The 26,113-nt window shown below is 42.7% G+C and overlaps 1 protein-coding gene across 3 annotated transcripts in view; it reads right to left on the bottom strand.

Annotated features, from left to right (window-relative positions):
• The window catches only part of wizb (WIZ zinc finger b), a 143,170-nt gene that overhangs the window by 96,369 nt on the left and 20,688 nt on the right, over positions 1-26,113 (bottom strand). For all 3 annotated transcript variants that reach the window (XM_061973503.2, XM_061973504.2, XM_072915706.1), the window contains exons 5-7: positions 23,221-23,351; positions 21,863-23,140; positions 11,390-11,851 (exon numbers count right to left, since the gene is read on the bottom strand). In XM_061973503.2, the coding sequence (XP_061829487.1) occupies positions 11,390-11,851; positions 21,863-23,140; positions 23,221-23,351 (1,871 nt within the window). The remainder of the gene's footprint in view (positions 1-11,389; positions 11,852-21,862; positions 23,141-23,220; positions 23,352-26,113) is intronic.

Raw genomic sequence — 26,113 nt, 5'->3', positions numbered from 1 at the left:
TTAACACTGTTATAAATATGCGCCACACTCTGAACCCACACCAAACAAGAATGACAAACACATTTTGGGAGAACATTCGCACCGTAACACAACATAAACACAACAGAACAAATACCCAGAACCCCTTGCAGCACTAACTCTTCCGGGACGCTACAATATACACCCCCCCGGTACCCCTTACCCCCCCACCTACACCCCGCCCCCCCTAACCCTGCCCACATCAACCTCCTAATGCTCTCTCAGGGAGAGCATGTCCCAAATTCCAAGCTGCTGTTTTGAGGCATGTTAAAAAAAAATAATGCACTTTGTGACATCAATAATAAATATAGCAGTGCCATGTTGGCATTTTTTCCATAACTTGAGTTATTTTATTTTGGAAAACCTTGTTACATTGTTTAATGTATCCAGCGGGGCATCACAACAAAATTAGGCATAATAATGTGTTAATTCCACGACTGTATATATCGGTATCGGCTGATATCGGTATCGGTAATTAAGAGTTGAACAATATCGGATATCGGCAAAAAAGCCATTATCGGACATCTCTAATTTTCATCAATCTAATTCACAGCATCACCATTGCGGTATAAAGAGCAAAAGGTGTGGTACTTTACCCTTCCCAAATACTGCACTTCATTCTGCGAGATCCAAGTCAGGAAAGGAACAACGCAGCAATCATGTCCAGTTACTGCAATCTATACGCGACCTTGGCTTGTTGGGCTAATTTGCACAATTGGCCATAAAGCATGAGGGCGAAAAAAGTTCAAAGGAATAGCTTGTTTTGAAAAAGACAACACTTAAAATACAGCTAATTTGGGAACACTCATTCCTCCTGCTTTGTCTTCTTATACTCTGGCAGACGAGGAGCTTTTGAAGTGCGTCGAGAAGCAGAGCTATGATGTCATCTGCTGCAGTGTTTCTTGGCCATAGGGCACCGTTGTTGGGCTGCGAGCGCCACCTATGTCTGTTTCTCAGCTGTGTGCGGTACTCAGCTGTAATGCACATTTCCGCCACTTGTGGCAGTAATGACAATGTCAACAAACTAAAGTTTCTGAACCGCAAAAATGATGACTAAAGTGGTGAAGCTGTGTTTTCATTTGCACTCAAATTTTTTGACAGTTGTTTTTAAGAAACATCTTTGGGCACCACACGATTCCATGCGATTCTTAGGAGTAACGATTCGATTCAGAATCAATTCTCGATTCAAAACGATTCTCGATTCAAAATCATTTCCTTTTTTTTTTTTAATAACATTGGGTGCCAGTTCTTTGATTAACTACATTCCTCCATAAAATAGATAAACAGCTCTGGTAAATTTCTGTATTACTTAAAAGAAAACAGTTTTTTTTTTTCATAAAATTCTACTCAAACATTTAATAAAGTCGCTGGACAGGACAGATTTTTGTCGATTTTTGTGAATCGATTAAGAATCGTTACAATCAAAAATATTTTTTTACACCCGTAAAACATATGATTATTATTACTATTATTATTTGTTATTAATTTAGTTAGCATTATTTTTTTAGCACTGCGAAATTGTTTGCAAATCTGTTTTTATGAGTACCTGCTTTTGCAGTATATTTGATTAGTATTCATTTTGTAATCAGCCTGACTTAAGCCTTGATAATAATCTTTGTGATGAACACATGATTTTGTATCATTTGATAAGGTATATACCAATAAATTTGAGGTATTTTAGATATAAATCTCGTTACCTTGCGTAATGACAATAAAGCTGATTCTGATATAATAATTGAATATGATTAAAATCAAGAGTAAGATTACTAATTCAGTGTCATATTTGAGTTGGTCCCGGGGCCCTGTGTCAAGGAAAAGTTGGGCCCCGAGGTCCCAAAGGTTGAGAACCCCTGATCTACTGTACAGAACAGGGCTTTCCGCACAGCCGCTGCAATAGAGTGCACATGAGAGCGGTGGTGAGTGGTTGCCAAGATCTGTGTGGAGATTTTAACATTTTTGTTCATTCACAGACATTAAAAGTGAAATTTTAACGTTGACGATGTGCATTTATTAAAATAAATAAATCAAAGTTATAGAAGGCAGAAAAATCGTATATTTCAACTATTTTCCATAGTCTAGAAAGTGTATTTTACCTAATTACTTGAATAATCCAACAGACTAATCCAGGGGTTCTAAACTTTTTTGACCTCACGGCCTAACTTTTCCACTACAGAGGGGACAGGGACACACTCAAATATCAACACTGAATAAGAAATTTTACCCTTGATTTTAATTGTAATTAATAACTACACTTATACTTTAACAAAATAAATCTAAAAAAATTAAAACCTAAAAATAAATACTAATCAAATATACTGCAAAAGACGGGACTCATAAAAACGTGCGCAATGCCAAAATGAATTAATTCTAACTAAATAAATAATCTCCTCTCTGAGCTGCCACCTTAACGTGGTAGAGGAGTTTGTGTGTCCCAATGATCCTAGGAGCTATGTTGTCCGGGGGCTTTATGCCCCCTGGTAGGGTCTCCCAAGACAAACTGGTCCTAGGTGAGGGATCAGACAAAGAGCAGCTCGAAGACCTCTATGAAGAAAACAAACAAGGAACCCAGATTTCCCTTGCCCGGACGCGGGTCACCGGGGCCCCCCTCTGGAGCCAGGCCCGGAGGTGGGGCACGATGGCGAGCGCCTGGTGGCCGGGCTTGACCCCATGGGGCCCGGCCGGGCACAGCCCGAAGAGGCAACGTGGGTCCCCCCTCCAATGGGCTCACCACCCATAGCAGGGGTCATAGAGGTCGGGTGCGATGTGAGCTGGGCGGAAGCCGAGGGCAGGGCACTTGGCGGTCCGATCCTCGGCTACAGAAGCTAGCTCTTGGGACGTGGAACGTCACCTCGCTGGGGGGAAAGGAGCCTGAGCTAGTGCGCGAGGTGGAGAAGTTCCGGCTAGATATAGTCGGACTCACTTCGACACACAGCAAGGGCTCTGGAACCAGTTCTCTCGAGAGGGGCTGGACTCTCTTCCACTCTGGCGTTGCCGGCAGTGAGAGGCGACGGGCTGGGGAGGGAATTCTTGCTTCCCCCTGGCTCAGAGCCTGCACATTGGAGTTCAACCCGGTGGACGAGAGGGTAGCTTCCCTTCGCCTTCGGGTGGGGGGACGGGTCCTGACTGTGGTTTGCGCTTACGCGCCAAACCGCAGCTCAGAGTACCCATCCTTTTTGGATTCACTCGAGGGAGTACTTGAGAGTGCTCCCCCGGGTGATTCCCTCGTTCTACTGGGGGACTTCAATGCTCATGTTGGCAGCGACAGTGAAACCTGGAGAGGCGTGATCGGGAAGAATGGCTGCCCGGATCTGAACCCGAGCGGTGTTTTGTTATTGGACTTTTGTGCCCGTCACAGATTGTCCATAACGAACACCATGTTCAAACATAAGGGTGTCCATATGTGCACTTGGCACCAGGACACCCTAGGCCGCAGTTCCATGATCGACTTTGTAGTTGTGTCATCGGATTTACGGCCTCATGTTTTGGACACTCGGGTGAAGAGAGGGGCGGAGCTTTCTACCGATCACCACCTGGTGGTGAGTTGGCTGCGATGGTGGGGGAGGATGCCGGACAGACCTGGCAGGCCCAAACGCATTGTGAGGGTTTGCTGGGAACGTCTGGCAGAGTCTCCTGTCAGAGAGAGTTTCAATTCCCACCTCCGGAAGAACTTTGAACATGTCACGAGGGAGGTGCTGGGCATTGAGTCCGAATGTACCATGTTCCGCGCCTCTATTGTCGAGGCGGCTGATTGGAGCTGTGGCCGCAAGGTAGTTGGTGCTTGTCGTGGCGGTAATCCTAGAACCCGTTGGTGGACACCGGCGGTGAGGGATGCCGTCAAGCTGAAGAAGGAGTCCTATCGGGTTCTTTTGGCTCATAGGACTCCTGAGGCAGCGGACAGGTACCGACAGGCCAAGCGGTGTGCGGCTTTAGCGGTCGCAGAGGCAAAAACTCGGACATGGGAGGAGTTCGGTGAGGCCATGGAAAACGACTTACGGACGGCTTCGAAGCAATTCTGGACCACCATCCGCCGCCTCAGGAAGGGGAAGCAGTGCACTATCAACACCGTGTATGGCGAGGATGGTGTTCTGCTGACCTCGACTGCGGATGTTGTGGATCGGTGGAGGGAATACTTCAAAGACCTCCTCAATCCCACCAACACGTCTTCCTATGAGGAAGCAGTGCCTGGGAAGTCTGTGGTGGGCTCTCCTATTTCTGGGGCTGAGGTTGCTGAGGTAGTTAAAAAGCTCCTCGGTGGCAAGGCCCCGGGGGTAGATGAGATCCGCCCGGAGTTCCTTAAGGCTCTGGATGCTGTGGGGCTGTCTTGGTTGACAAGACTCTGCAGCATCGCGTGGACATCGGGGGCGGTACCACTGGATTGGCAGACCGGGGTGGTGGTTCCTCTCTTTAAGAAGGGGAACCGGAGGGTGTGTTCTAACTATCGTGGGATCACACTCATCAGCCTTCCCGGTAAGGTCTATTCAGGTATACTGGAGAGGAGGCTACACCGGGTAGTCGAATCTCGGATTCAGGAGGAACAGTGTGGTTTTCGTCCTGGTCGTGGAACTGTGGACCAGCTCTATACTCTCGGCAGGGTCCTTGAGGGTGCATGGGAGTTTGCCCAACCAGTCTACATGTGTTTTGTGGACTTGGAGAAGGCATTCGACCGTGTCCTTCGGGAAGTCCTGTGGGGAGTGCTCAGAGAGTATGGGGTATCGGACTGTCTGATTGTGGCAGTCCGCTCCCTGTATGATCAGTGCCAGAGCTTGGTCCGCATTGCCGGTAGTAAGTCGGACACATTTCCAGTGAGGGTTGGACTCCGCGAAGGCTGCCCTTTGTCACCGATTCTGTTCATAACTTTTATGGACAGAATTTATCGGCGCAGTCAAGGCGTTGAGGGGATCCGGTTTGGTGGCTGCAGGATTAGGTCTCTGCTTTTTGCAGATGATGTGGTCCTGATGGCTTCATCTGTCCAGGATTTTCAGCTCTCACTGGATCGGTTCGCAGCGGAGTGTGAAGCGACTGGGATGAGAATCAGCACCTCCAAGTCCGAGTCCATGGTTCTCGCCCGGAAAAGGGTGGAGTGCCATCTCCGGGTTGGGGAGGAGATCTTGCCCCAAGTGGAGGAGTTCAAGTACCTCGGAGTCTTGTTCACGAGTGAGGGAAGAGTGGATCGTGAGATTGACAGGCGGATCGGTGCGGCGTCTTCAGTAATGCGGACGCTGTATCGATCCGTTGTGGTGAAGAAGGAGCTGAGCCGAAAGGCAAAGCTCTCAATTTACCGGTCGATCTACGTTCCCATCCTCACCTATGGTCATGAGCTTTGGGTTATGACCGAAAGGACAAGATCACGGGTACAAGCGGCCGAAATGAGTTTCCTCCGCCGGGTGGCGGGGCTCTCCCTTAGAGATAGGGTGAGAAGCTCTGCCATCCGGCAGGAGCTCAAAGTAAAGCCGCTGCTCCTCCACATCGAGAGGAGCCAGATGAGGTGGTTCGGGCATCTGATCAGGATGCCACCCGAACGCCTCCCTAGGGAGGTGTTTAGGGCACGTCCGACCGGTAGGAGGCCGCGGGGAAGACCCAGGACACGTTGGGAAGACTATGTCTCCCGGCTGGCCTGGGAACGCCTCGGGGTCCCACAGGAAGAGCTGGACAAAGTGGCTGGGGAGAGGGAAGTCTGGGCTTCCCTGCTTAGGCTGCTGCCCCCGCGACCCGACCTCGGATAAGCGGAAGAAGATGGATGGATGGATGGAATAAATAAATAATAAATAATAATAATATTATTATGTTTCTGAAATAAATTGTCAATAAACTTTAAGTGAAAATGAAAATACATCTTCCCCACTTTAGTCATATTTTTTGCACTTACGAAACTTCTCTATGACTTTAGCTCCAGACTTCTTCTGTTTGTTTGAGATTGTCATTACTTTATATGGTATTATATGTATTAATATTAATAGTAATATTGGATAGTAGTCTGTTTATTTCAATTGTTGTTGTTTTTTCTTCATTACCTCTTGTGTAATTTATTTTTACCCCATATTTGTTCCCACTACCGCACCTTAAGTTTGAGTCCTTAATCTCGTTATATGCATAATAACAATAAAGTCCATTCTATTCTATTCTATTCTATTCTATTTTACCACATGTGGTGTAAAAGTGTATTACGACTAGCAAGTTTCACTGCAATAAGGCGCTTTTGGTAGCCATCCACAAGCTTCTGGTTGAATTTTTGACCACTCCTCTTGACAAAATTGGCGCAGTTCAGCTAAATGTGTTGGTTTTCTGACATGGACTTGTTTCTTCAGCATTGTCCACACGCTTAACCCTTGTGTAATGTTCATGTTGTTACTCAGCCAGTGTTTGTGGGTCTCATGGACCCGTTGCATTTTGTGGCTTTTAATGCCTCACAATCAAACACCTTTATGTTAAAATACTGAACAGATGTGTATTGGGATGAAGTAAACTGGCTGAGTAACAACATAATGAACGTTGCACGGAAAATTTATCTGCCAGTTTCTGCGTCCCACAGGGATTCTTCTTTTGTGTTGTGTTGTATTCTTCAGTTCCCACACAAAGTTGCAACATTGTTTGTCAACACTGTCTGCTCTCATTTTCTCGCACATTTGACCCTCTGATGTTCTGTGTACCTACACTTTGTCCTCCTCCTGTCTAGGCCTGCTGTGTGTGTGTGTGGTAAACAGAACATCAATTTCCACACTTCTATTAGCCACGGGTCCAGTGAACCCGGACATCTTACATGTAATAGAAATGTGTAGGGAGGGTGTATAGTGTGTGGTCATTAAATATGTATTCTGATATATGTTATTCACAGAAAATGAGCCAAAATCAGTGAGTCTCAGTTTGAAAAATTAATTAATTGTATCATTTTTCTTTTAATAAAAAATGAAAACGGGTCCCATAGACCCGAACACCACACAAGGGTTAAGTCAGGACTTTGGGAAGGCCATTCTAAAACCTCAATTCTAGCCTGATTTAGCCATTCCTTTACCACTTTTGACCTGTGTTTGGGGTCATTGTCCTGTTGGAAAACCCAATTGCGCCCAAGACCCAACCTCCGGGCTGATGATTTTAGGTTGTCCTGAAGAATTTGGAGGTAATCCTCCTTTTTCATTGTCCCATTTACTCTCTGTAAAGCACCAGTTAAATTGGCAGAAAAACAGGCCCAGAGCATAATACTACCACCACCATGCTTGACGGTGGGAATGGTGTTCCTGGGATTAAAGGCCTCACCTTTTCTCCTCCAAACATATTGCTGGGTATTGTGGCCAAACAGCTACATTTTTGTTTCATCTGACCACAGAACTTTCCTCCAGAAGGTCTTATCTTTGTCCATTTGATGTCAGATGAAACAAAAATTTAGCTGTTTGGCCACAATACAATCTTTACAAGTGTATGTAAACTTTTGACCACGACTTTATATCCTAGGTATCGATAGTATCAACATCTGGATCAATCACCCCTTCTTTATGTTGAAACTTTAGCAGTTCGCTTCTTGAGTCGCCCTTCTCTATGTGTGTGAGAAACATGCTAAGCCATCCCCTTTTCTCCTAAGTGATACTTGGAAGAAACTTAGTTAAAATTATGCCATGGTGGTGAGGATTAGTAGCTTAGAAGCGGCTTCGCACTGTGGATAGACGACGCGTTTGGTCAAATTTGCGCCGGTGTTCTGTCAAGACATGCGCCCTCCTGGAATGGATCCAACTCGTTTATGGATCCAAACTTGTTTAATATTGTCATTCCTGCCACAAGTGGTGGAAAAGTACATTGCAACCGAGTACCGCCGCAGCCCATACGGACCACAGCTGAAAAAAACGTTATTCTTTTGGCGGCGCTTTAGGGGGTTAAGGTTAAGAAACACTGGACTAATCGATAGGTTACTCGATTACGAAAATAATCTATAGCTGCAACCAGAGTACAGAGTTGTAACGACAAGCTAAATTACCAAACAGTCCCATTATCATGTGTTAATGAGCAATGTTCTAATAAGAGGCACCAAACCTTATTCAATTTAGTTGTGGCAGGTCGACGCAAATCTTTATGGGTACGGATATCGTGGCTTCAGTGTAACATTATAACACTAAGGGTGTACTCAAACGCACTTAAGTCTAAGAGCAAGCCTTACGGAATCCAAACAACCTTCCTTAGTCATGGCGCAAAAAAAACGAAACTTCAACCAACACAAAAAGTCAACACATATGGTCACAGAACACAACCTGCTCACTGAACTTTGTGGATGTAACTTTGTACACGATTCAAAATTACACCCATTGCAATGCATGATGGGAAAAATGCAAAACACACTTATCCATGTTTGGCACATTTTAGCTGCTTGATATTTCTGATTTATTACAAAACTTAAGGAGGTCGTCGTGGAAGTAAACAAGGTAGGTTCCGAATTTTCACATACTCTTAATATCCAATTATATTCATTGTATTAATATAACGTGGACACATATTTATGTATAAACGATAAATACTAGAGATGTCTCTGCCGATATTATCGGCCGATAAATGCTTTAAAATGCAATATCGGAAATTATCGGTATCAGTTTCAACCTCCCGATTTTCCAGGGAGACTCCCGAATTTCAGTGCCCCTCCCGAAAATCTCCCGAGAAAACCATTCTCCCGATTACCACCCGGACAACATTTTTGGGGGCGTGCCTTAAAGGCACTGCCTTTAGCGTCCTCTACAACCTGTCGTCACGTCCGCTTTTCCTCCATACAAACAGCGTGCCAGCCCTGTCACATAATACATGCTGTTTTTACTCACACATAAGTGAATGCAATGCATACTTGATCAACAGACATACAGGTCACACTGAGGGTGGCCGTATAAAGAACTTTAACACTGTTACAAATATGCGCCACACTGTGAACCCACACCAAACAAGAATAACAAACACATTTCGGGAGAACATCCGCACCGTAACACAACATAAACACAACAGAACAAATACCCAGAACCCCTTGCAGCGCTAACTCTTCCGGGACACTACAATATACACCCCCCGCTACCACCAAACACCCCCCCCCCCCCCCCCCTCACTTACTTTACATGCAGTCAGCTTTCGGCCCCCAGCCAAATTTTTTTAGCCCAATGCGGGCCCCCCCCAAGACAAAAAAAAAGGACACCCCTGGTATAGGCAGAACAGAGTGGCGCCCGTTGGCTCCTTTGTTAGATTACTTTTGCTAACTTTTATTTACGATTAAGAATGCATGAATACAAGAAAAGCATGTGTTTTCTTGTCTTACATATGGATTGTGAATGATAGCCAAAATAAAACAATGAAAAAAGTCATCCATTTAGGCTAGCACTACATTGTCAAACTTACCCAGAATGCATTGTACAATAGTACTGTATTAGGGTTGTACGGTATACCGGTACTAGTATAGTATCGTGGTACTAATGAATCAAAAACGGTACTATACTCTGTTTGAAAAGTACCGGTTCGTCATATTTTTTTTTTACAGGCATGACGACTTGTCGTCATGTCGTGACATTGCTGGTTTTACGAGCAGAGGAGCATGTTCGGCAGCGCACACACACAGAGTACTTACAAGCAGACACAATGTATGGACAGAAAAGGGAGAATGGACGCCTTTTGGCGTTACAAATCACTAATCCTCACCTCCATGGCGACAAATAAAGTACGTTTCTTACAAGTAGCATTATCACTGGAGGACGAGGACTAGCTAAACATGCTTCACTACAGGATACTAGGAGGATACAATAGCTCACCGGCATCACCGCTAACAAAAGCTAGCGCGCCTGAATGTAAAAACAATGCCATGGGTGGATCTATACCTGACATCCACTGTAATGACACCAAGCACAGGAGCGTATCAAGTCGATACTACTATGATTACATTGCTATTTTTTAGCATCACAAAAAAAAATCTGTTTAAAAAAATTTTATATTATGTTTATAAACTCAGGAAATATGTCCCTGGACACATGAGGACTTTGAATATGACCAATGTATGATCCTGTAACTACTTGGTATCGGATCCATACCCAAATATGTGGTATCATCCAAAACTAATGTAAAGTATCAAACAACAGAAGAATAAGTGATTATCACATTTTAACAGAAGTGTAGATAGAACATGTTAAAACAGAAAGTAAGCAGATATTAACAGTAAATAAACAAGTGGATTAATAATTAGAGATGTCCGATGGTATCGGACTGCCGATATTATCGACCGATAAATGCTTTAAAATTTAATATCGGAAATGATCGGTATCGGTTTCAAAAAGTAAAATGTATGACTTTTTAAAACGCCGCTGTGTACACGGACGTAGGGAGAGGTACAGAGCGCCAATAAACCTTCAAGGCACTTCCTTTGCGTGCCGGCCCAGTCACATAATATCTACGGCTTTTCTCACACACAAGTGAATGCCAGCATACTTGGTCAACAGCCATACAGGTCACACTGAGGGTGGCCGTACAAACAACTTTAACACTGTTACAAATATGCGCCACACTGTGAACCCACACCAAACAAGAATGACAAACACATTTCGGGAGAACATCCGCACCGTAACACAACATAAACACAACAGAACAAATACTCAGAACCCCTTGCAGCACTAACGCTTCCGGGATGCTACAATATACACCCCCCGCTACCCCCTACTCCCCCCCACCTCAACCCCGCCCGCCTCAACCTCCTCATGCTCTCTTAGGGAGAGCATGTCCCAAATTCCAAGCTGCTGTTTTGAGGCATGTTAAAAAAAAAAATGCACTTTGTGACTTCAACAATAAATATGGCAGTGCCATGTTGGCAATTATTTCCATAACTTGAGTTGATTTATTTTGGAAAACCTTGTTACATTGTTTAATGCATCCAGCGGGGCATCACAACAAAATTAGGCATAATAATGCGTTAATTCCACGACTGTATATATCAGTATCGGTAATTAAGAGTTGGACAATATCGGAATATCGGATATCGGCAAAAAAGCCATTATCGGACATCTCTATTAATAATCAATTTTTACAGTTTGTCCCTCATAACATGACAAAATAATAGAATGATAAATGACACAATATGTTACTGCATATGTCAGCAGACTAATTAGGAGCCTTTGTTTGTTTACTTACTAATAAAAGACAAGTTGTCTAGTACGTTCACTATTTTATTAAATTGCAATAATAAACATATGTTTAATGTACCCTAAGATTTGTTGTTAAAATAAAGTAAATAATGCCATTTTTGTGCTCCCCTTTATTTAGAAAAGTACCAAAATATTGCTATGGGGACAAGCCCATACTGTATACATGTTGTGTGCAGGTGGACGTCTTCCATCTGAGATGTTTTCTATTGTAGACAAAAAAAGATTCTTACCTTTTTTCTTCTTTTTCTGGTAGGAGAACCTCTTCTCGATTGCGTTGACCTCCTCGGGGGATATGAAGTGCCGCACATTGTAGCTGACGCCCACCCGGTTCAGGTGGCCCCTCACGTGGTTGGCCAGCCCGATGCCATTATGGAAGCGATCGGGGCAGTAGGGGCATTTCCTCTCCACGCTCTTCAGGGAATCGGGGGCCTCGTCGTCTTCGTCGTCGTCATCCAGGATGCCCCCAGCAGACAGGAACCGCCGCACGCGCTCATCATCAATGGTGTCCTCACCCCCATCATCATCATCATCATCCTCATCCTCATCCTCATCCCCCGCGTCAGGGTCCATTTCTGCAAGGGCGGCAGTAATCCTGTTGCTCCTCCTCAAAACCTTTTGGTTGTTTTCTTCCTGCCGGTCGTTCTCTTTGTGAGAATTCCTGGTGCGCGGCGACAATGTGGCGCTCTGACACTCTGAACACACACACAAACATCATCAGACTTCAGATCAGTGGTGCATTTGTACACTATTTGTAGGGCCCGAGCATTGAAATTGCTGTGTTGTTTGCTTCTATACGTTTTGAGGCCCTTAACATGCACGAAAAGTCTCCATATTTTGCAGGCATGGCAAAAAGTTTATATTTTGGGGTTCCCAAAAATGACATTTCAAAATTGGCTCTCTAGCGCCACCTTTAAAATAAGGAAAACATTACAGCCCCTCCCACCAGTTTCACGTATCGACACGAAAATCGCAGGATACGTCCGTCACGTCAGGACGCACATAAAAGTCTCAAGAATCCATACCTGAAAACGGACAGGAAGGCGGCCATATTGGTTTTCATCTTCCATTTTTCGGCGGGAAAAAGGTGTCGTACTTTTACGAACTTCTCTTAAGGACTTTGGCCAAATGAGTCGCAGTTAAAATGACACATACTACACATATGGGCGATTATAAATTGTGAATTAATCTTGCCTACGCCATAAGATGTGGGCGTGGCATGGCGCCAAACTTTGCAACAACGTTTTTTAGCCATTTTTAGCGAAAAGAAGGGTCGTACTTTTACGAACTTCTCCAAAGGACTTTGGCCAAATGAGTCGCATTTAAAATGACAGATACTACACATATGGGCGATTATAAATTGCGAATTAATCTTGCCTACGCCATAAGATGTGGGTGTGGCATGGCGCCAAACTTTGCAACGACGTTTTTTAGCGAAAAAAAGGGTCATACTTTTACGAACTTCTCCTAGTACTTTAGCCAAATAAGTCGCATTTAAAATGACAGATACTACACATATGGGCGATTATAACTTGCAAATTAATCTTGCCTATGCCATAAGATGTGGGCGTGGCATGGCTCCAAACTTTGCAACAACGGTTTTTAGCCATTTTTTTGCGAAAAAAAGGGTTGTACTTTTTACGAACTTCTCCTAAGGACTTGGGCCAAATGAGTCGCGGTTAAAATGACAGATACTACACATATGGGCGATTATAAATTGCGAATTAATCTTGCCTATGCCATAAGATGTGGGCGTGGCATGGCGCCAAACTTTGCATCAACGATTTTTAGCCATTTTTAGCGAAAAAAAGGGTTGTACTTTTACGGATTTTTCCTAAGGACTTTAGCGAAATGAGTTGTGGTTAAAATGACAGATACTACACATATAGGCGATGTTAAATTGCAAATTAATCTTGCCTACGCCATAAGATGTGGGCGTGGCATGGCGCCAAACTTTGCAACAACGTTTTTTAGCCATTTTTAGCGAAAAGAAGGGTCTTACTTTTACAAACTTCTCCACAGGACTTTGGCCAAATGAGTCGCAGTTAAAATGACAGATACTACACATATAAGTGATTATAAAGTGTGAATTAATCTTGCCTATGCTATAAGATGTGGGCGTGGCATGGCACCAAACTTTGCAACGACGGTTTTTAGCCATTTTTCAACAAAATAAAGGCGTCGTACTTTTACGAACTTCTCCTAAGGACTTTGGCCAAATGAGTCGCGGTTAAAATGACACTTACTACACATATGGGCGATTATAAATTGCAAATTAATTTTGCCTGCGCCATAAGATGTGGGCGTGGCATGGCGCCAAGCTTTGCAACAACGGTTTTTAGCCATTTTTCAGCAAAATAAAGGGGTCGTACTTTTACGAACTTCTCCAAAGGACTTGGGCCAAATGAGTCGCGGTATAAATGACACATACCACACATATAAGCGATTATAAATTGCGAATTAATCTTGCCTAAGCCATAAGATGTGGGCGTGGCATGGCGGCAAACTTTACAACGTTTTTTAGCCATTTTTAGCGAAAAGAAGGGTCGTACTTTTACGAACTTCTCCAAAGGACTTTGGCCAAATGAGTCGCAGTTAAAATGTCAGATACTACACATATAGGCGATGTTAAATTGCAAATTAATCTTGCCTACGCCATAAGATGTGGGCGTGGCATGGCGCCAAACTTTGCAACAACGTTTTTTAGCCATTTTTAGCGAAAAGAAGGGTCGTACTTTTACGAACTTCTCCAAAGGACTTTGGCCAAATGAGTCGCATTTAAAATGACAGATACTACACATATGGGCGATTATAAATTGCGAATTAATCTTGCCTACGCCATAAGATGTGGGCGTGGCATGGCGCCAAACTTTGCAACGACGTTTTTTAGCGAAAAAAAGGGTCGTACTTTTACGAACTTCTCCTAGGACTTTAGCCAAATAAGTCGCATTTAAAATGACAGATACTACACATATGGGCGATTATAACTTGCAAATTAATCTTGCCTATGCCATAAGATGTGGGCGTGGCATGGAGCCAAACTTTGCAACAACGGTTTTTAGCCATTTTTTTGCGAAAAAAAGGGTCGTACTTTTACGAACTTCTCCTAAGGACTTTGGCCAAATGAGTTGTGGTTAAAATGACAGATACTACACATATAAGCGATGTTAAATGGCGAATTAATCTTGCCTATGCCATAAGATGTGGGCGTGGCATGGCGCCAAACTTTGCATCACCGATTTTTAGCCATTTTTAGCGAAAAAAAGGGTTGTACTTTTACGGATTTTTCCTAAGGACTTTAGCCAAATGAGTTGTGGTTAAAATGACAGATACTACACATATAGGCGATGTTAAATTGCAAATTAATCTTGCCTACGCCATAAGATGTGGGCGTGGCATGGCGCCAAACTTTGCAACAACGTTTTTTAGCCATTTTTAGCGAAAAGAAGGGTCTTACTTTTACAAACTTCTCCACAGGACTTTGGCCAAATGAGTCGCAGTTAAAATGACAGATACTACACATATAAGTGATTATAAAGTGTGAATTAATCTTGCCTATGCTATAAGATGTGGGCGTGGCATGGCACCAAACTTTGCAACGACGGTTTTTAGCCATTTTTCAACAAAATAAAGGCGTCGTACTTTTACGAACTTCTCCTAAGGACTTTGGCCAAATGAGTCGCGGTTAAAATGACACTTACTACACATATGGGCGATTATAAATTGCAAATTAATTTTGCCTGCGCCATAAGATGTGGGCGTGGCATGGCGCCAAGCTTTGCAACAACGGTTTTTAGCCATTTTTCAGCAAAATAAAGGGGTCGTACTTTTACGAACTTCTCCAAAGGACTTGGGCCAAATGAGTCGCGGTATAAATGACACATACCACACATATAAGCGATTATAAATTGCGAATTAATCTTGCCTAAGCCATAAGATGTGGGCGTGGCATGGCGGCAAACTTTGCAACGTTTTTTAGCCATTTTTAGCGAAAAGAAGGGTCGTACTTTTACGAACTTCTCCAAAGGACTTTGGCCAAATGAGTCGCAGTTAAAATGTCAGATACTACACATATAGGCGATGTTAAATTGCAAATTAATCTTGCCTACGCCATAAGATGTGGGCGTGGCATGGCGCCAAACTTTGCAACAACGTTTTTTAGCCATTTTTAGCGAAAAGAAGGGTCGTACTTTTACGAACTTCTCCAAAGGACTTTGGCCAAATGAGTCGCATTTAAAATGACAGATACTACACATATGGGCGATTATAAATTGCGAATTAATCTTGCCTACGCCATAAGATGTGGGCGTGGCATGGCGCCAAACTTTGCAACGACGTTTTTTAGCGAAAAAAAGGGTCGTACTTTTACGAACTTCTCCTAGGACTTTAGCCAAATAAGTCGCATTTAAAATGACAGATACTACACATATGGGCGATTATAACTTGCAAATTAATCTTGCCTATGCCATAAGATGTGGGCGTGGCATGGCGCCAAACTTTGCAACAACGGTTTTTAGCCATTTTTTTGCGAAAAAAAGGGTCGTACTTTTACGAACTTCTCCTAAGGACTTTGGCCAAATGAGTTGTGGTTAAAATGACAGATACTACACACATAAGCGATGTTAAATTGCAAATACATTTTACCTACGCCAAAAGATGTGGGCGTGGCATGGCGCCAAACTTTGCAACAACGTTTTTAGCCATTTTTAGCGAAAAGAAGGGTCGTACTATTACGAACTTCTCCAAAGGACTTTGGCCAAATGAGTCACAGTTAAAATGACAGATACTACACATATAGGCGATGTTAAATTGCAAATTAATTTTGCCTACGCCATAAGATGTGGGCATGGCTTGGCGCCAAACTTTGCAACGACGGTTTTTAGCCATTTTTCAGCAAAATAAAGGGTCGTACTTTTACGAACTTCTCCAAAGGACTTTGGCCAAATGAGTCACAGTTAAAATGACAGATACTACACATATAGGCGATGTTAAATTGCAAATTAATTTTGCCTACGCCATAAGATGTGGGCATGGCTTGGCGCCAAACTTTGCAACGACGGTTTTTAGCCATTTTTAGCGAAAAGAAGGGTCGTACTTTTACGAACTTCTCCAAAGGACTTTGGCCAAATGAGTCACAGTTAAAATGACAGATACTACACATATAGGCGATGTTAAATTGCAAATTAATTTTGCCTACGCCATAAGATGTGGGCGTGACATGGCGGCAAACTTTGCATTGACGGTTTTTAGCCATTTTTACCGAAAAAAAGGGTTGTACTTTTACCATTTTTCCTAAGGACTTTAGCCAAATGAGTCGCGGTTAAAATGACAAATACCACACATATAAGCGATGTTAAATTGCGAATTAATTTTGCCTACGCCATAAGATGTGGGCGTGGCATGGCGCCAAACTTTGCAACGACGGTTTTTAGCCATTTTTTGCAAAAAAAAGGGTTGTACTTTTACGAACTTCTCCTAGGACTTTAGCCAAATGAGTCGCAGTTAAAATGACAGATACTACACATATAGGCAAAGTTAAATTGCTAATTAATTTTGCCTACGCCATAAGATGTGGGCGTGACATGGCGGCAAACTTTGCATTGACGGTTTTTAGCCATTTTTCAGCAAAATAAAGGGTCGTACTTTTACGAACTTCTCCAAAGGACTTTGGCCAAATGAGTCGCATTTAAAATGACGGATGCTACACATATGGGCGATTATAAATTGCAAATTAATTTTGCCTACGCTATAAGATGTGGGTGTGGCATGGCGCCAAACTTTGCAACGACAGTTTTTAGCCATTTTTTTTCGAAAAAAAGGGTTGTACTTTTACGAACTCCTCCTTAGGACTTTGACCAAATGAGTCGCGGTTAAAATGACAGATACTACACATATAGGCAAAGTTAAATTGCGAATTAATTTTGCCTACGCCATAAGATGTGGGCGTGGCATGGCGCCAAACTTTGCAACGACGGTTTTTAGCCATTTTTACCGAAAAAAAGGGTTGTACTTTTACCATTTTTCCTAAGGACTTTAGCCAAATGAGTCGCGGTTAAAATGACAAATACCACACATATAAGCGATGTTAAATTGCGAATTAATTTTGCCTACGCCATAAGATGTGGGCGTGGCATGGCGCCAAACTTTGCAACGACGGTTTTTAGCCATTTTTTGCAAAAAAAAGGGTTGTACTTTTACGAACTTCTCCTAGGACTTTAGCCAAATGAGTCGCGGTTAAAATGACAGATACTACACATATAGGCAAAGTTAAATTGCTAATTAATTTTGCCTACGCCATAAGATGTGGGCGTGATATGGCGGCATACTTTGCATTGACGGTTTTTAGCCATTTTTACCGAAAAAAAGGGTTGTACTTTTACCATTTTTCCTAAGGACTTTAGCCAAATGAGTCGCGGTTAAAATGACAAATACCACACATATAAGCGATGTTAAATTGCGAATTAATTTTGCCTACGCCATAAGATGTGGGCGTGGCATGGCGCCAAACTTTGCAACGACGGTTTTTAGCCATTTTTAGCGAAAAAAAGGGTTGTACTTTTACGAACTTCTCCTAGGACTTTAGCCAAATGAGTCGCGGTTAAAATGACAGATACTACACATATGGGCGATTATAAATTGAGAATTAATCTTGCCTAAGTCATAAGATGTAGGCGTGGTATGGCGCCAAATTTTGCAACAACGGTTTTTAGCCATTTTTCAGCAAAATAAAGGGGTCGTACTTTTACGAACTTCTCCAAAGGACTTGGGCCAAATTAGTCGCATTTAAAATGACAAATACTACACATATTGGCGATTATAAATTGAGAATTAATCTTGCCTATGCCATTAGATGTGGGCGTGGCTTGGCGCCAAACTTTGCAACAACGGTTTTTAGCCATTTTTTGCGAAAAAAAAGGGTCGTATTTTACGAACTTCTCCTAAGGACTTTGGCCAAATGAGTCATGGTTAAAATGACAGATAATACACATATAGGTGATTATAAATTGCGAATTAATCTTGCCTACGTCATAAGATGTGGGCGTGGCATGGCGCCAAACTTTGCAACAATGGTTTTTAGCCATTTTTCAACAAAATAAAGGGTTGTACTTTTACGAAGTTCTCCTAAGGACTTTGGCCAAATGAGTCGCGGTTAAAATGACAGATACTACACATATGGGCGATTGTAAATTGCGAATTAATCTTGCCTATGCTATAAGATGTGGGCGTGGCATGGCGCAAAACTTTGCAACAACGGTTTTTAGCCATTTTTTTGCGATAAAAAGGGTCGTACCTTTACGAACTTCTCCTAAGGACTTTGGTCAAATGAGTCAGGGTTAAAATGACAGATATCACACATATAGGCGATGTTAAATTGCAAATTAATCTTGCCTATGCCATAAGATGTGGGCGTGGCATGGCGCCAAACTTTGCAACAACTTTTTTTAGCCAATTTTAGCGAAAAGAAGGGTCGTACTTTTACAAACTTCTCCAAAGGACTTTGGCCAAATGAGTCGCAGTTAAAATGACAGATACTACACATATAGGCGATGTTAAATTGCGAATTAATTTTGCCTACGCCATAAGATGTGGGCGTGGCATGGCGCCAAACTTTGCATCGACGGTTTTTAGCCATTTTTAGCGAAAAAAAGGGTTGTACTTTTACGAATTTTTCCAAAGGACTTTAGCCAAATGAGTCGCGGTTAAAACGACAGATACCACACATATAAGCGATGTTAAATTGCGAATTAATCTTGCCTAAGCCATAAAATGTGGGCGTGGTATGGCGCCAAATTTTGCAACGACAGTTTTTAGCCATTTTACAGCGAAAAAAAGGGACTTACTTTTACGAACTCCTCTTAAGGACTTTGGCCAAACGATTCAGGGTTAAAATGACAGATACTACACATATAGGCGATGTTAAATTTTAAATATTTGTTATGATTGCTTTTATATTTGCCTCTAAACATGTTTAAAGTACGTCCAAATTTGCACTGATGTAGGTAAATGAACAGTGGCATCAGTGGGACTCCAGACCATGGGTGTCTAAACTTTTTGACTTGGGGGCCGCATTGGGCTAAAAAAATTTGGTGAAGGACCGAAAGCCGAGTTTATGCATATATATTTGGGCTGCAACTAACAACTAATTTGATCATCGATTAATCTGTCGATTATTACTTTGATTAATCGATTAATAATCGGATAAAAGAGACAAACTACATTTCTATCCTTTCCAGTATTTTATTGGAAAAAAACAGCATACTGGCACCATACTTATTTTGATTATTGTTTCTCAGCTGTTTGTAAATGTTGCAGTTTATAAATAAAGGTTTATACAAAAAAAAAATATAAAAAAAATAAATAAATAAAAATTAGCGTCTGCGCATGCGCATAGCATAGATCCAACGAATCGATGACTAAACTAATCGCCAACTATTTTTATAATCGATTTTAATCGATTTAATCGATTAGTTGTTGCAGCCCTAATATATATGTGTGCATATTATATTAATATAATGGATATATAATTCATATATTTGGATATTAAGAGTATGTGAAATTTGGTATCCTACCTTGTTTACTTCCGTGACGACCTTAAAGTTTTGTAATCAAACAGAAATATCAAGCAGCTAAAATGCGGCAAAAATGGATAATGTGGAGAGTGTCTTGCATTTTTCCCATCATGCTTTGTAATGGATTTAAATGGGTGTAATCTTGATTTTTTTTTTTTTATGGTGCGCAAACTATTTTTGTAATATTCACAAAGTTCAGTGAGCAGGTCGTGTTATGTGTGACCATGTGTGTTGACATTTTGTGTTGGGTGAATTTTGTTTTGTTTTGCACCATGACTATGGAAGGTTGTTTGCATTGTCCACTCGATGGCGACATAAAAGCAGCATCAAAATGATCAGACTATTAAAATGAATGCAATCTCCCTATGGCTCAGATTGCTTATGGCGAGCCAAGTTGAAGATTGGACACCCCTGCTCTAGACCACCACCTGAAACCCGGAGGTGCCTCTAGGCCAGTGGTTCTTAACCTTGTTGGAGGTACCGAACCCCATCAGTTTCATAAGCGCATTCACCGAACCCTTCTTTAGTGAAAAATAAAATGTTTTTTTTTTCCAAATTCAAGACAAAGTTGTATGTTTTTGGTAACACTTTAGTATGGGGAACATATTCTAAGTAACAAAGACTTACCGTATTTTCCGCACTATAAGGCGCACCTAAAAACCACAAATTTTCTCAAAAGCTGACAGTGCGCCTTATAACCCGGTGCGCTTTATATATGGATTAATATTAAGATTCATTTTCATAAAGTTTCGGTCTCGTAACTACGGTAAACAGCCGCCATCTTTTTTCCCGGTAGAACAGGAAGCGCTTCTTCTTCTACGCAAGCAACCGCCAAGGTAAGCACCCGCCCCCATAGAACAGGAAGCGCTTCTTCTTCTACTGTAAGCAACCACCCGCCTGCGTAGAAGAAGAAAAAGCGTGCGGATATTACCGTACGTTTCATTTCCTTTGTGTGTTTACATCTGTAAAGACCACAAAATGGCTCCTACTAAGCGACAGGGATCCGGTTCATGAAAAGACGCAATCTCTCCATCCGCACACGGATTACTATTTCACAGCAACTGATATTCCTGTGAACCGCACTGTGGATACAACGGGAGCACGTACGGTGAATATACGCACCACAGGGAATGAGAAGTCATCCTTCACTGTGGTTCTAGCTTGCCATGCTAATGGCCAGAAACTTCCACCCATGGTGATATTCAAAAGGAAGACCTTGCCAAAAGAGACCTTTTCAGCCGGCGTCATCATAAAAGCTAACTCGAAGGGATGGATGAAGAAAAGATGAGCGAGTGGTTAAGGTAAGTTTAAGTTTAAGTCCATGTTGATATACGATTCCATGCGCGCCCACATCACGCTGGTTTTAATATATTATTAAAGTTTGACTGACCTATTTGACTGTTTTTTTGACATTCCTTTAGCGCAGTTAGATGCGGCTTACAACACGGGGCGGCTTATAGGTGGACAAAGTTTTGAAATATGCCGTTCATTGAAGGCGCGGCTTATAACCCAGGGCGCCTTATGGTGCGGAAAATACGGTAATTTAGAGTTATTTGGTTAGGGTTAGGGTTAGGGTCAGGGTTAGAGGGTTAGGGTTATAATAAGGCCATGCCGAATAAGGCATTAATAAGTACTTAATAATGACTAGTTAAGAGCCAATATGTTACTAATTTGCATGTTAATAAGCAACTAATTAATGGTGAATATGTTCCTCATACTAAAGTGTTACCATGTTTTTTTTTACTGGTGCACAAAATGAACCGTGCATGAACATCACCTTGTTCAAAGAACAAAACCAACACAGTGCATAAACTCACAACAAATTACACACCTGCAAATCAGTGTGACTTCTGCTGTTGCCGTATCCGTAATACGCCGATAGGGAGAAGTTTGTATTTACACGATGAGTCGGGTGTGTCTTGACCTCCGCCGAACCCCTGAGCCCGGCTCACCGAACCCCTAGGTTCCATCGAACCCAGGTTAAGAAACACTGCTCTAGGCCACATGATTGCAACCCAGCATATCAGTGTCAATTTGAACTACTAGAACTACAAGAACTACTACTACTAGTAAATCGAATTTATTGTGAAAAAATTGGAGATTTTAATTGGCCTAGGTACCGCTTTATAACCTCACCTGTGTCATATCCAAGCGTGGCGTTTCCTCTCCCTCCAACTCTCTCAGAGTCAAGCTCCGCGCTATTTTCCTGCTCCACGTCACTCCCTGGAAGGTCCTCTTCATTCAGTCGGACTCTTTTACCGAACCTCCTGTTTCGTTTACTCCTGAGGAGTACCTGGTTAGTCTCGCCGTCCTTACAGCTACGGTGGGCTTTGGTTTGAGGTGAGTCGGACTGGGTTGCAGAGTCCGACTCACAATTGGAATCCAGCACGGCGTTGAAAACGTAAGACGAACAGCCGGTCTCAGCATCGAGCTGGGTAATCACGATGGGGTTATTTTCTGAGTGGAGCCGCTTCCCGGTTCCGACTTGACTTGAGCCCGGAGAAGACGAAGCCAAACATGATAAGGAGTCAGGAGATGAGGTATTTTTCTTTGTGTGCGTTCTGGTGTGATTCGCGAGCGCCTGGGAGGTTCTGGCGCTGAAGTGACATTGGGCGCAGACAAAGCGGCGGCGGTACATCACCGCTCGGGGCCGGAATGTGACTCCGAAAGAACTGGGAGGATTTTGAGGTGGATTTGATTCACAAGCAGCTTGGTCTCCATCGCATGGGGGCTGGTGTGAAGGCGGGAACACCTTGTCTGGACTGAAACGGTGTGGCGTTTGCTGCGTGGCCACCTTGGCGTCCAGTCTCTCTTTTGTTTTCTCGTCTTCATTCAGCTTCTGGATTTCCGCCACAATTTTCACACGAGACTCCTGGTGCCTTCTTTGGTGGTCCTCCAGCGAAACGCACGTGGGCAGGTCCCATCCGCACTCGTCACACGGAAAACCGCCCTCTTCACCTGTTCGGGAGTGCTCGACCATGTGCTCCTGGAGGTGGACCTGCTTTTTAAAGTAAATGCTACATTCCACACAGGTGAAGATGTCCCCGTCCGCAGCCTCTTCTTCTTGGACCATGATCGGATCGTCCGACTCCCCAAAGCCGCCTTGACTTGGAGGTGACCCGTGAGGACTCCCACTTCCTTGCGTACCAGTCTCAGTCATAGTTTCAAGGCTGGGGAAGGGCCTGGGGCGGACCTTCGTCTTTGCGGACATCAGAACAGGTGTGCATGGAGCCCACTGGGCCGGAGGAAGACTCCCAGGGTCGGAGTCTCCGGTAAAAGTGTACACATCCTTCCCACGCTCCTCTATGTCTTTTCCCCCGGGGCTTTTCTCGACCTCCCTTTTGTCTGCGTCCTCCTCCGTCTTTGGTTCTCCTTGGGCTCCCTGGGATATGTCCCAGTCATGGCTGCCTCCCCCTGCGATGCAAAACCAGAGGAGTTATGAATGAGAATGCGTGCGAGAGAAAGCTGGGAAAAGCAGATTTTGCTCTACCTACAGTCTGTCGGGCCAAGCTGACACGCGTTTGGTTCTTCTTTTTTTGTGCTTTCTATACTTTGATGGTACACCTCCTCAGGGGCAGCCTTATCAGCCTTCGGCTCTGCTTCTTTGTTATCTTCGCTAACAGCTCTGGATCACATCCAAAGAGAGAAAAAAACGTTTTTATGACACTTTCAGCCTGTGAGTATCTTCAAACCCTGACAAACAATTCAAATCACATTTTGAGTCGACATAAGAAGGTTAGCGTAGCAAAAGACGTGGGACAGGTGGGCAACAAAAACAGTGGAACACATCAGTTCTTAGGAGCTACAGTAGTCGTGTATCTCTTTTTATGCGATATCAACTTGTGTTACGAAGTTTCGTGGTCACGTTGTTTTTTGGTTCAATTCCATGTGATAACATTTCGGAGTTATACAGTTTTGTGGTTACATTGCGACATTGTGTTTTGTGGTTAGCTGAAGTATATACGTAGTCTCGGAACGCTATACCTACAGGTGGTGCTTGCGTGGCGATGTTCCATGGTTACGACGTTTTCTGGTTACGATGATTTTATGGTTACCCGTCGTTGCCTTGTTACACAAAGTTATGTGGTTCGTAGAAGAATATGGGGTACCGTAATGCTATACACACAGGTGGTCCTTGCGTGACGATGTTTCATTGTTACAACGTTTTGCGGTTACAGGGATTTATGGTTTTACATAGTTTTGTGGTTTGTAGAGGAATATGTATAAGGAAGAATACCATAATAGTTTATGTAACAAGGGAACGTCGGGTAACCATAAATCATTGTAACCACGAAAAGTCGTCACCATTCTCTCATTACACAAAAGTTTGTGGTTAGTGGAAGAACATGTATGAGGAGGAATACGCAGTTGGTTCTTGCGTGACGATGTTTCATGGTTACGACGTTTTGTGGTTACAATGATTCATGGTTACACAAAGTTCCCTCGTTACGCAACGTTCTGTGGTTTGTAGAGGAATATGTATAAGGAAGAATACCATAATAGTTTATGTAACGAGGGAACGTCGGGTAATCATAAATCATTGTAACCACGAAAAGTCGTAACCATGAAACGTCGTCACGCAAAGACCACCTTTAATGGTTGTGACTTTTTGTGGTTACAGTTATTTATGGTTACCCAACGTTTCCTCATTACACAAAGTTTTGTGGTCCGTAGAAGAATCTGTATACAGAACAATACGTGGTACTTTAATGCTATACATACAGGTGGTGTTTGTGTGGCGATGTTTCATGGTTCGGATGTTTCGTGGTTACAATGATTTATGGTTTCACAAAGTTCCCCGTTACGCAAAGTTTTGGGGTTGTTGGAAGAATATGTATGAGGAAGACTACGTAGTATCATAATGCTATTTATACAGGGGGTTCTTGCGTGACGATGTTGGATGGTTACAGTGATTTATGGTTACCCAACATGCCCTCGTTACACAAAGTTTTGTGGTTCGTAGAAGAATATGTATAAGGAAGAATATGTGGTACCGTAATGCTATACATAAAGGTGGTCCTTGCGTGACGATGTTTCATGGATACGACATTTCGTGGTTACAATGATTAAGGTCTATACAAAGGTCCCTCGTTACACAAAGTTTTGTAGTTGGTGGAAGAATATGTACGAGGAATAATTTGTGGTACAATAATGCTACGCACAAAGGTGGTACTTGCGTAACAACTTTTCATGGTTACGATTTTTCGTGGTTACAATGATTTATGGTTACACAACGTTCTCTCGTTACACAAAGTTTTGTGGTTAGTGTAAGAACATGTATCAGGAGGAATACGCAGTTGGTTCTTGCGTGACGATGTTTCATGGTTACAACGTTTTGTGGTTACAATGATTTATGGTTACACAAAGTTCCCTCGTTACACAAAGTTCTGTGGTTTGTAGAGGAATATGTATAAGGAAGAATACCACAATAGTTTATGTAACAAGGGAACATTGGGTAATCATAAATCATTGTAACCACGAAAAGTCGTAACCATGAAACGTTGTCACGCAAGGACCACCTTTAATGGTTGTGACTTTTTTGTGGTTACAATGTTTTATGGTTACCCGACGTTTCCTCGTTACACAAAGTTTTGTGGTTCGTAGAAGAATATGTATACAGAACAATACGTGGTACTTTAATGCTATACATACAGGTGGTGTTTGTGTGGCGATGTTTCATGGTTCGGATGTTTCGTAGTTACAATGATTTATGGTTTCACAAAGTTCCCCCGTTACGCAAAGTTTTGTGGTTGTTGGAAGAATATGTATGAGGAAGATTACGTAGTATCACAATGCTATTTATAAAGGCGGTTCTAGCGTGACGATGTTGGATGGTTACAATGATTTATGGTTACCCGACGTTCCCCCGTTACACAAAGTTTTGTGGTTCGTAGAAGAATATGTATAAGGAAGAATATGTGGTACCGTAATGCTATACATAAAGGTGGTCCTTGCGTGACGATGTTTCATGGTTACAACATTTCGTGGTTACAATGATTAAGATCTATACAAAGTTCCCTTGTTACACAAAGTTCTGTGGTTTGTAGAGGAATATGTATAAGAATACCACATAGTTTATGTAACGAGGGAACATCGGGTAACCATAAATCATTGCAACCACGAAAAGTCGTAACCATGAAACGTTGGGTAATCATAAATCATTGTAACCACGAAAAGTCGTAACCATGAAACATCATCACGCAAGGACCAACTTTTAATGGTTGTGACTTTTTGTGGTTACAATGATTTATGGTTTCACAAAGTTCCCCCGTTACGCAAAGTTTTGTGGTTGTTGGAAGAATATGTATGAGGAAGACTACGTAGTATCATAATGCTATTTATACAGGCGGTTCTTGCGTGACGATGTTGGATGGTTACAATGATTTA

Source organism: Nerophis lumbriciformis, linkage group LG22 (assembly GCF_033978685.3).
Source record: "Nerophis lumbriciformis linkage group LG22, RoL_Nlum_v2.1, whole genome shotgun sequence".
Classification (NCBI taxonomy): Eukaryota; Metazoa; Chordata; class Actinopteri; order Syngnathiformes; family Syngnathidae; genus Nerophis; species Nerophis lumbriciformis.
The sequence above is the reverse complement of the archived record's forward strand: the minus strand, read 5'-3'. Positions and strand labels throughout refer to the sequence as shown.